This window comes from Cokeromyces recurvatus, assembly GCF_025118155.1.
Source record: "Cokeromyces recurvatus strain NRRL 2243 chromosome Unknown BX663scaffold_6, whole genome shotgun sequence".
Classification (NCBI taxonomy): Eukaryota; Fungi; Mucoromycota; class Mucoromycetes; order Mucorales; family Mucoraceae; genus Cokeromyces; species Cokeromyces recurvatus.
This window is the reverse complement of record NW_026251392.1, coordinates 459007-470523: the sequence shown is the minus strand read 5'-3', so window position 1 is coordinate 470523 and position 11517 is coordinate 459007. Positions and strand designations below refer to the sequence as shown.

The following is an 11517-nucleotide window of genomic DNA, read 5'->3' as shown; positions in this document are numbered from 1 at the left end:
TATACACACATTTATTTTTTTTTTATTTTTTTAATATAAGACTATTTATATACATTTATTAAAAAAAAAAAAAAGGAGAAACAATTAATATTAGAGGAGTAAAAAAAAGATTGACAGATGTACAAGTTGAATACAGGTTACACAAGGTTATTAAAACAAGTCACTTTTGAACTAATTTGTTGTATTTTGGTTTTATTGTTTAAAAAAAAATCTTTTCTTTTCTTCTCCTTACAAAAGACTAAAAAAAAAAAAAAAAAAAAAAAAAAAAAAAAAAGAAGAGCTGGCTGCTATAAATAAAATTAATAATTATTATTTAAACTTATCTTTTTTTTTTCTTTTTAATACATTTCTTTTCTTGATTTCAACGCGTTACTGACTGATCAAACTAGTACCACTACATATAAACAAATATATATGTTACATCTATTTTAGATAGAAGCATTATATATATTTTTTATATATAAAAAGTATTTAATGTGCATATAATCAATTTCAACAAAAGACTTTTTTTTTTCTTTTTTCTTTCTTTTTTTTTTTTTTTTTTTTTTTTTTGTTTGTTTGTTTGTTTGATTGTTCGAATATGACAATACCTTCACCACAGTCTCAATACATTCCTGATAGAAATTCATCAAATTCATTTTCGCCACCAACTTCACCAATAATTTCAGAGTCTTCAACTTTAAATTCACATTTTGTTCAGGCACTTCACGATTATTTACCTTCTTCAGTTACACCCGATGAAGCAGTTTCATGTTTATTCTTCAAAAAAGGTTCTATCATTGAAGTATTTAATAGAGACGATTCTGGCTGGTGGGATGGCCAGTGCGGTAACGTGAGAGGATGGTTTCCAAGTAATTATGTTGGAAAAATTGGTGAATTAAAAAGACAAGATACCGACTTTGAAGATAATCATGAACTAGAAACATGGCACCAAAAAATAAACCAGCAATTCTACAATTCTTCTTCTACTGTGTCACTACTTGAAGAAAATCTTACTAAGGTAGCTTTTTTTTTTTTTTTTTTTTTTTTCAAGAAAAAAAAATTTCTTGAATTTATTAATATAACTTAAATTTTTATCATTTGACAAAAAGGTGTTATCGCCAATTGAAAATCAAGTTGAAACAACAACAACAACAACAACAACATTAAATGATGATAATTGGAAAACGGAAGCTATTAAACCTTTATCTTCAAATATAGCAAACGAAATTGATTCTTCAATTGAACAAGTATCAAAACAAGTCATAGATTTAGTAGATGCATGTCACGACTCGGCTCAATCCAACATTCAATTACATATTTTTGAGGTAGTGGCTTCTGTTAGACTTGTACTTACAGAAGCGAATGTCGTAAATAAAGAAAGTCCATTATTAAAATTGTATCCCGAATTAGCACGACAACGAAAGATTGTTTTAAGTGCATTAAGTCGACTTGTTTTAAAAGGAAAGTCTTTACAACAAGCAAATTGTACTAATAAAAATGACGATCAAATCTCTTATCTTGCCGATCAATTATTGAATGAATTAGATTTATTCGAAAAATTACTTATTAAAATACCCCAACAGCCTTCTTCTTCTTCTCCTATAAAAGAGAATAATGATGCTCTTGATTCAACTCAGCTTTCCTCTCTATTTCAGGTGGATACACCTCGCTCATCAATATCATCAATTGGCCATTCATCTATTATTTCAAATAATTCAACTTCCTTTCGTCAATCTACCATCAAAACTCGACATTCAAATAATAGTTTCTCTTCTATAGTCACTAAATTGACAGCTCTATCAGATAAAGAAAGTGTTTTGCAAAGTATCTTAGACCAACAGGCGTCTATTGATGAATTAATGACAAGTCTCGTAATGACCTTAGAGCGCTACCTTGTTATTCGTCATCGAGCTACAGAGATACTAGAGATAACCCGAAAAGCAGTAGAGGCTGTCAGAATGTTTTTGGCAGTTGTTGAACATGTCTATTCTATTATTAGTGATATTGAACAAAGTAAACGTCAGTCCATCATTCCAGAAGATCCCTCACTCGTCTCTCTTGTTCTTACAAAGGAATCCGTTTATAGTGCTATTACAAACTTAGTGACGGCTGTAAGAGCTTTAACTGGACCTCATCAACCACCGGACAGCGATCATAATCATATTTTAAAAGACGATTTTGATCACCTTTGCTTGTGCTGTGAAAAAGTAGTAAAAGCGATAAATGAATGTGCAACCTATGTGAGGGCATGCTTAGACACTGAAGAAAGTGACATTTGTTTTCAACAACACTTGATGATAGAGGAAACCAATAAATCAGAACTCTCAATTGAGAATAGCCATAAGTTTGATAGCTTAAATATCCTTCGACGTAAAGCTAGTAGTTTGCAAGCTATCCAGCAGTACCGTCGCGATCAATCAGAAAAGGAAATTGTTTTAGAAGAAAACGAAGAACTGTATAATGAACAAACCATTGAAGATCTTGCAATAGAAACAGTTCCAACGAAGGATATTGATCACGAAAATGAAATATCTCAATCTTATTCTACTCAACGAAATATACCTCGAACATCTTCATCTAATCTTACTTCAAATGACTTTTATCATACACCACGATCCTCGACACCATCACTATCAACCTCAACTAATTCATTGACAATAAAAACAAATACCTTGACTGCTTCTGCAGTGGATACCATTACTCCTGAAACAAATCCCGCAAAACCTACAAAGTTAAGACCTAGAGCTGCATCAGTCAATAATACGCATCTCCTTCAATTACCACCGAAAAATAATATAATGAATGCTGTAAAGCCTTCCGTATCAGCAGCATTTCCTCTTCCACCATGTATGGATGCCTCTACAGAGATTACAAAAATTCTATCTACTGATCAAAGTCAAAAGACTCGTCGATCTCGTGGCTTAAGTGTCACTTCTATAAAATCAACTATCAGTAAATCTAAATTAGAGCGTGTTACAACCCCTTCGTCGTCTGTCGAAAATATTTCTGAACCTCTACGAATTCAAAAAGTGCCTTCTTGGATGTCTATAAATACCAATGTAAATAGATCCGAAAACAATTCTGTGACAAGCCTTGAAACCACACCTACTCTTTCATCAAGCCATCCACTAACAAAGGTATTTATATCTATATTTATCTTTTTTTTTTTTTCCTTTACAAGATTTATATTAAATTACTTTTTTTTTTCTATTGTCGTAGAAGGAACCTGAATTCGAATTTTTAAAACAAATTGCCTTTACAGAAGAAGAAATGATGTTTAACGCTGAAGGAGAAGTGACAGGTGCTACAGTAGAAGCATTGGTTCGAAAATTGACATTACATGAAAAATCACCTGGTATATATATATCTATATATCTATATATTTGTATACATGTATATATATATTAGAAGTAGAAAGTTGAATTAAATAATATTCATATATAGATCTTATTTTTACTCGGGCATTTTTTTACAATTTTCGATTGTTTACTAATCCTGAAGAGTTTGTTCGGTTATTGACAAATCGATTTACTCTACAACCACCAACAGAACCTGAGCCTCTAACGGATGAACAGCTTGCTTTATGGACAAATCGAGTCTTAATACCTATTCGTCTTCGTGTTTATAACGTAATAAAAACATGGTTGGAAACATACTTTAATTATGAACAAGATACAGCTGTTGAGAAGGCTTTAATCGACTTTGCTTCTAATGAAATGAGTAAAGCTATGCCTGGCCCTGCTAAGCGAATGATTGAACTTATTAAAAGAACTGTAATATAGTTTTATTTAATATAGATATATATATATATATACTTACTTACTTACTTCTTTACTTTTATATACATATACACTTAGTTTTCATCTAAAGGATTAAGCTGTACTGGCAGCAAGCATGTGTATTCTGAGAATCGCATTGTTACACAAAAATCAAGTTTGTCTACTTTGCAATCATCAACTAATGGAGGGTTTGGAGGAAACAATAGTGGCTCCATTTTTTCTAATTTAATTTTGTTTGACGATCATCATCACTTTGACTCCTCTATTGATAGATATCCACCATCCATTTTAGGTAAAGCATTGAGAAATACCTTAAGAAAGGCGTTAAGTCATAATAATCTGGGTATCGTTCATGTCAATGATTTTGACCCTGCTGAACTTGCTCGACAGTTGACCTTAATGGAGAATAATTTATTTTGTCGTATCCGACCTAATGAGATGATTGGTCAAGAGTTCAAAAAGAAAGTAGGCACAAGTCAAGCAGTTCATGTGAAAGCAATGATTCAACGAAGTACACAAATTACAAGTTGGGTTTCTGACACCATTTTGAAAGAAACAGATACAAAAAAGCGAGCGCAAGTTTTAAAATATTGGATAAAAGTTGGAGATGTAAGTTTATTTTCTGCAAACATTTTTTTTTTTGTAATGTCTTTTCCAATAATAATAACAAAAAAAATAGGCTTGTCTTCAATTAAATAATTACAATACTCTGATGGCAATTCGTTCTGCACTGGATTCAACAAGTATCGCAAGACTAAAAAAGACATGGGATCATCTCTCTGTAAAATATAGAGCTATATGGGAACCTATTTACAGAGCAACGGATTCTCAAAGAAATTTTGCTGAATATAGACAACGTTTGAAAACAACAATAGCGCCCTGTCTTCCTTTCCTTGGAGTCTATTTAACTGATATGACATTTATTGATGATGGGAATGCAGATTATCGTATGTCACCTGGAGGCAAACAACTTATTAATTTTGACAAATACATCAAATTTACCCGTATTTTGAACGAAATTGATCAGTTTCAATTTCCTTATAAATTATTTGAAGTAGAGGAAATTCAAAGATATTTAAAGAAAACACTTGAATCTGTAGAACAGGATGATCAAGTTTTCTATGCAAAAAGCTTAAAACACGAACCAAAAGAGGAAGAAGTTGTAACTTAATAAATATATATTTCTATATATATATAACCATGAAATACTGTATAATGTACAAAACATTTAATATTGCTATATAAATATATATGCTCATATAAATAAAAATTGTTATTTGAGGAAAAAAAAACTCTAGTATATCCATTATGCTTGCCACAGTGGAATTTCTAGGAATTGCTCATAAATTATGATTTGTTGTTTTCTGTAAAATACTTCCTCTACCATGACTGGTTGAAAGATTGATCTTTTTTTCTAAATGTAGATGGTATCAATAACTTCCTGAAAGAAAGTATCCTAAACCCGCTTGTTGTACTTGAGCGCTTCTTTATAGAGTAGCAAGTCTAGACTACTGAAACTGGAGAGGTGTGATGATAAGATAATTTGTTTGCTATATAATATAGCAGAAGGAAGACTATTTGGGATCTGACATCTCAACTCAGGTATATTGTGTGATCGAATAATGTATCAACTTTTTCAGTAATATTAACATCTAAAAAGTAACATTATTTATTGTGAAAAATGAAACCTCAAATTTCTTATGTCTTAGTGTAATGTAATAGAATAAAAAATAATCTATACTTGTTAAACAGTGTAAATCGTTGGCCAAAGGCTGCTACGGTCAAGTATTATTTTTAGCATGCTTGATATTATACTGAACTAAATGTGTAACTATGCTTCGAAAATTCATTCTTTTTCTGGTAATACAAGAAAGAAATCAATAAAAAAATTACATATCTTCTTCTCTTATACCTCAGACATTAAAACATCGATGATAACGAAGGATAATTAGCTTTATTTATTTTTTTAACAAAACAAATCTTCTAAAAGTAGTTGATAAATGGTGAAAAACGAAATATATGAAATACATGATTACGAATCAGGGATGTTGCTGTATTTAAATTAAAGCAGATTATTGTAAGAAGAAAAACAGGAGACACAAGATTTTTTTTTTTCGGAATACACAAAAAAAATTTTTTTTTTTTTTTTTGCCCAGATCAAAAAATTTCAATAATTTACTCATAACATACGAGTAAGTCGTATTCCAGAATTGAAATAAATAAGTAAATCTTAATTAGAAAAAAAAAATAATGGTAAAAGTAATAAATCAAGAAATTGCAACTTATCTTTAGCTTTTTTTTTTTTTTTCGAAGAAATATAGAAATTTAATATCAGAAAATCAGTTTACTGCGAGACAAAAATAAAAATAATTAGTTTTACTTTAAATGTGTATAAGGAAGGCAGAACTGTTAAACTAAAATAACCGTATATATTGGCTTTAATAATGTATAATGTATGATTATATAAAAATAATATCTATTAATTTTTGAAAAAAGATAAATAGTTTAATGCTATAAGCCACTAGGAAACTATTTTGTTGATTTCCATTTTTGTAAAATACCCAATTAAAATTATGATTTGTGACCATTAATAAAGTGGCTTTGAAGCTGCGCAACAAAAAAATTTTTGCTATATTTAAAAAAAAAGGTAATAAACTTTATTGTTTTTTTTTCTTTCCCTTTTTTTTGTTAAATTTACAAGTTTTAAAGTGCGTATATATAACCTTTCAGCATTATGATAGTATATTCATTTTACTAATATACTTTTGTTTTTTTCTTTTATATAGCAATGGGTAAAGAGAAGACTCACGTTAACGTTGTCGTCATTGGTCACGTCGATTCTGTAAGTATTTTAAAAGGGCTATATATAAAGGGAGAGGGAGAACAACGTAAACTGATAATATTTTATTTTGGTATAACAGGGTAAGTCCACCACTACTGGTCACTTGATTTACAAGTGTGGTGGTATTGATAAGCGTACCATTGAAAAGTTCGAGAAGGAAGCTGCTGAACTCGGTAAGGGTTCCTTCAAGTACGCTTGGGTCCTTGATAAGCTCAAGGCCGAACGTGAGCGTGGTATCACCATTGATATTGCTCTCTGGAAGTTCGAAACTCCCAAGTACCACGTTACCGTTATTGATGCCCCCGGTCACCGTGATTTCATCAAGAACATGATTACTGGTACTTCTCAAGCCGATTGTGCTATCCTTATCATTGCTGGTGGTACTGGTGAATTCGAAGCCGGTATTTCCAAGGATGGTCAAACCCGTGAACACGCTCTTCTTGCCTTCACCTTGGGTGTCCGTCAATTGATTGTTGCTATCAACAAGATGGATACCACCAAGTGGTCCGAAGCTCGTTACAACGAAATTGTCAAGGAAGTCTCCAACTTCATCAAGAAGATCGGTTTCAACCCCAAGTCTGTTCCTTTCGTCCCCATCTCTGGCTGGCACGGTGATAACATGTTGGATGAATCCACCAACATGCCCTGGTTCAAGGGATGGACCAAGGAAACCAAGGCTGGTTCCAAGACTGGTAAGACTCTTCTCGAAGCTATCGATGCTATTGACCCCCCTACCCGTCCCGTCGATAAGCCTCTCCGTCTTCCCCTTCAAGATGTCTACAAGATCGGTGGTATTGGTACAGTCCCCGTCGGTCGTGTCGAAACTGGTGTTATCAAGGCTGGTATGGTCGTCACTTTCGCTCCTTCTGCCGTCACCACTGAAGTTAAGTCCGTCGAAATGCACCACGAAACCCTCGCTGAAGGTCTTCCCGGTGACAACGTTGGTTTCAACGTTAAGAACGTTTCTGTCAAGGATATCCGTCGTGGTAACGTCTGTTCCGACTCCAAGAACGATCCCGCTAAGGAATCTGCCTCTTTCACCGCTCAAGTCATTATCTTGAACCACCCTGGTCAAATCTCTGCTGGTTATGCTCCAGTTCTTGACTGTCACACTGCTCACATTGCTTGTAAGTTCGCCGAATTGATTGAAAAGATCGATCGTCGTAGCGGTAAGAAGCTCGAAGATGCTCCCAAGTTCGTCAAGTCTGGTGACTCTGCTATCGTCAAGATGGTTCCTTCCAAGCCCATGTGTGTTGAAGCTTACACTGAATATCCTCCTCTTGGTCGTTTCGCTGTCCGTGATATGCGTCAAACCGTCGCTGTCGGTGTCATCAAGTCCGTTGAAAAGGTTGACCGTGCCGGTAAGGTTACCAAGGCTGCTGCCAAGGCTTCCAAGAAATAAATTTGATCATTCCAGCACTATTTCTTATTAAAAAGTTAAAATGACTTTTTGTAAAATAAAAAATATTTAATAAGGATACAAATTTTTTTTTTTTTGTTGTGTTTTTTTTGTGTTGTTTGGGAAGAATTGTTTACAGTAATAAGCTAATTTTATAAGAGAGACATGTGGTTAATATGATATGAAAACATGTCTAATATTAAATTTCTGATTTGCAGAAATAGTTCTAATTAAGGTAGACGGATCAGAATTGGAAACATTTTTTTTTCTAGCTTTGAATAACGTAAGAGACAATTTATCTATACAAATTTGATATGTAAAATATATGTTCATGATGGTACTATTATAAGCTAATGTTGTTAATTTTATCTGTTGAAATTTTACAGAATAGTGTCAATAAACCTAGAAAGGCATTATAACTCAAAAATACACCGTATAATGCATACTAGAATAAAATAATCTTATTACTACAAATATAATTCATCACTATCGAGCAGCATAAAGTTTATTTTTTTTAATGTTCTCAATATTGCTTATTTTAGTAAATACTATTACAAGTAGATATGCTAATTATTATATTCATGATAGCGTATTTCCTTCTATCATGTAAACAAATGCATGACTCCAGTAGTTCTTTTAAAATTTATAAAAAGAAAAATCTAAACTTCAATATTGAACAACATATGTTTATATTTACTTTTTTTGCAAAATATTATTGCTGAAGATATTAATGTATTGATAGATATTATATATTTATCTATCTTTATCTTTTGTAGAGTATCCAACAGAGCCTGTTATATTATAATACTCCTTTATTATGAAGTAATGTCTAACTTTCACAGTATGTCCATTAACAGCTATAACTGCTATCAAGCACATCTTCTTCTAGAATTGACGAAAAAAAAAAAAGGATTACAGTATCCTTCTTCAAGTTCAAAGTCTTTCATTACGTTAGCTGCTCCTCTTTCTTTATGCAATACTTAATATGAAACATAACTTTTAATAATAAACTCAAATGCACCTATTACTCGAATTGACAGCAAACATATTATTGAAGGTTGTAATAAATTCCCTTAAAGGCTGTAGTTGTCGAATAAATAACAACAATTATCAACTTTTTTTTTTAGTCAATAGCAATAAATAAATGTTGACTTTTGAAGTCGTTCTAGCAACTGGGCATATCTATTAAAAGTCATTTTTTTATTTTTCTTTTTTTCACTTGACAACTCCTTTCTGCCATGAACAACTTAACAGTACTGTTACAAATAGTGGTATTGACGGTAAAAAAAGACAGAATTGGATTATCTTCAACTAGTTATAAAGAACATAATATTTGTTAAATAACTGCATTGAATATACTATCTCACTTTTATTATCTTTAAATATGTCTGAAAGGATTTATATATATAATCTTAAAAAGAGTCCTCGATGATGGCTATCTTAAAATCATAATCAACTACTGCTGATATGGATTGATCGTTGCATATCAAATTATTTTATATATATCTATCATCAAGTAAAGCATCCTACTTTATTACGAATAGGACCATCTAATTCATGTAATTTACAGTGTGTGTTACTATCTTTAGCTGAGAGACTCTTATATTTTGAACACTTGCAGTAAATTTTTGTTTGGTTTCAATTTTTACATACAAAAATATCTGTGGAGAGAAAAAAAAAATAAAATACTATAATGATGAAACTTTTATGTATGAATATGTATACTTCTTCAAACAAAACTACAATATTTTATTGTTTTTACTATGTGTTAAGGTTTGATCTTGTTGCTCAAAAGCATAATATCAGAAGCTGTAAACGAATATATAAGTTGTTTTGAAGATAAATAAACACTAGTATCGTGTTCTAAAGACATTAAGTAAAGGAACTTATAGCTGTACTTAATAAATATTTGCTGGATGAAATTACTATATAGAAATAAAGGGGCGCATACATCTAGTGCATTTTATATCTGATACAAAAATGAACTACATTATTTTACCTCCTGTTTTTTTTTTAATCATTCAAAAACAATATACAATAGATTCTTCTATTACTTGATAAAATTTCTTTTTTGTTTGTTTGTTTGTTTGTTTTCTTTATTTAATCATGTTTGGGTTTTGTATCAAACAAACTTATTTCTTGAATCAATTAAAGACAAGCATTTTTAGTCTAAAAAATAGACGTCTTTATTCGGTAAGCGTAAACAACAATAACGTTGCTCAATATCCATTCAAAAATCTCGATTTTCAAAATACAAATTGCTGTCAAACATGTCACCAACTGTTCACGAAGTTTCCATTATCTCAGCAATCAAAACATGGTAATATGTGTGAAGGTTGTACAAGGTAACAGTCAAATTTTTTTTTTCTTATCATGTAATAAATTAATTTACCTTAAATACGTGTTTTAGATTATTTGCACCAAGTAATTATAGTCCAATGATGAAGAACATGATTGAATCTATAATCATTCAGAAGAATATAGAGATAGTGCCCAATGATTATCCTTTCAATTTAATAAGAAACTTAAATCATCCTTTATTTGAAGATAAAAGCAGAAGGGAACTGTGGACTCTAGAACAAAATTATTCACGAAAAAATATACCACTTTATAATAGTATTGAGTATCGTTCTAGATGGGCTAAGCGGCGAAAACACAATATAGTTACTATGTCAAAAAGGAAAGGCAAGAAAGGTTTAACATATCCGACTAAAGATGAAATAATGCAATTAATGGAAAGATCCGAAGGAAAATGTTCAATCAGTGGAATATGTGGCCTATGGACAATGTCAGGGGTACCAAAATGTTTAGACCCTTTCTTATTAACAATTGATCACAAGAACCCTTTATTTAAAGGTGGAAATTCAGGTATTGAGAATTTACAAATTACACTTTATTGTCTTAACCAAGTAAAAGGAACCGAAAGTAATCATGAAATGCTTCGTTGGTTTAACATTATCAGAAGTATAACTCGACCTTAAAAAAAAAAAAAAAAAAAAAAAAAAGGCCATTTTTCACTAGAAGAAGATATACACTATTTGGATCGTAATTAGTAATATAAAGTTGCTTCCTTCTTTTCTTAACTTTATATTAATTATACTTTACAAGCATTATATATACAGTATAGTGTTTATAAAGTCATTTTTTTTTCTTTTATTAATTTGTTATTATGACGTGATAAACAATGACTTTTAAAGGAGTTTGCCTCGGAAGAAAGAGATATAACATAAACATTATAAATTGTTTATATTTAATACAAGTGTATCATGTATGTAATAATCAAGGTGTTCTCCCTCGGAATATATAAGGACAATTTAATATGGGATATAGATAATATAATATGTAACGTCATTTTACATTTGAACATGAAAATGCTTAAAGACGTAAATGTATGTGTACATGATATAAAATGCAAATGTATTATACACATGTATCTAGACTAAAATACTTATCGATATATGTATATATGTATAAATCAGTACGGTGATTCCGAGGAAATTATAATATTAAAAGAA

The 11517-nt window shown here is 31.0% G+C and overlaps 3 protein-coding genes across 3 annotated transcripts; all 3 read left to right on the top strand.

Annotated features, from left to right (window-relative positions):
• Positions 1 to 539: 539 nt before the first annotated feature.
• BX663DRAFT_450520 (ras guanine nucleotide exchange factor domain-containing protein) lies at positions 540 to 5041 on the top strand. Its single transcript, XM_051523746.1, has 6 exons — positions 540 to 1000; positions 1092 to 3119; positions 3202 to 3337; positions 3427 to 3755; positions 3840 to 4370; positions 4441 to 5041. The coding sequence occupies exons 1-6, from the start codon at positions 581 to 583 to the stop codon at positions 4930 to 4932; spliced, it is 3936 nt and encodes a 1311-aa protein (XP_051385083.1). The 5' UTR covers positions 540 to 580; the 3' UTR covers positions 4933 to 5041.
• Positions 5042 to 6547: 1506 nt separating this feature from the next.
• BX663DRAFT_468898 (translation elongation factor EF-1 alpha) lies at positions 6548 to 8087 on the top strand (the record flags this gene model as incomplete). Its single annotated transcript, XM_051524103.1, has 2 exons — positions 6548 to 6603; positions 6683 to 8087. Coding segments are annotated over 2 exons (1379 nt in total), but the record flags the coding sequence as incomplete, so codon positions are not given.
• Positions 8088 to 10763: 2676 nt separating this feature from the next.
• On the top strand, positions 10764 to 10988 carry BX663DRAFT_501713 (uncharacterized protein). Its single transcript, XM_051526508.1, has one exon. The coding sequence runs from the start codon at positions 10789 to 10791 to the stop codon at positions 10981 to 10983; it is 195 nt and encodes a 64-aa protein (XP_051385081.1). The 5' UTR covers positions 10764 to 10788; the 3' UTR covers positions 10984 to 10988.
• The last annotated feature ends 529 nt before the right edge of the window (positions 10989 to 11517 follow it).

What these genes read in the sequence shown, in the direction of transcription:
- BX663DRAFT_450520 (XM_051523746.1), top strand. Translation starts at nt 581, where the DNA reads ATGACAATACCTTCACCACAGTCTCAATACATTCCTGATAGAAATTCA. An exon ending in TTGAAGAAAATCTTACTAAG is followed by an intron (nt 1,001 to 1,091) that starts GTAGCTTTTTTT and finishes TTTGACAAAAAG; the next exon opens with GTGTTATCGCCAATTGAAAA. An exon ending in ATTGGATAAAAGTTGGAGAT is followed by an intron (nt 4,371 to 4,440) that starts GTAAGTTTATTT and finishes CAAAAAAAATAG; the next exon opens with GCTTGTCTTCAATTAAATAA.
- BX663DRAFT_501713 (XM_051526508.1), top strand. Translation starts at nt 10,789, where the DNA reads ATGTCAGGGGTACCAAAATGTTTAGACCCTTTCTTATTAACAATTGAT.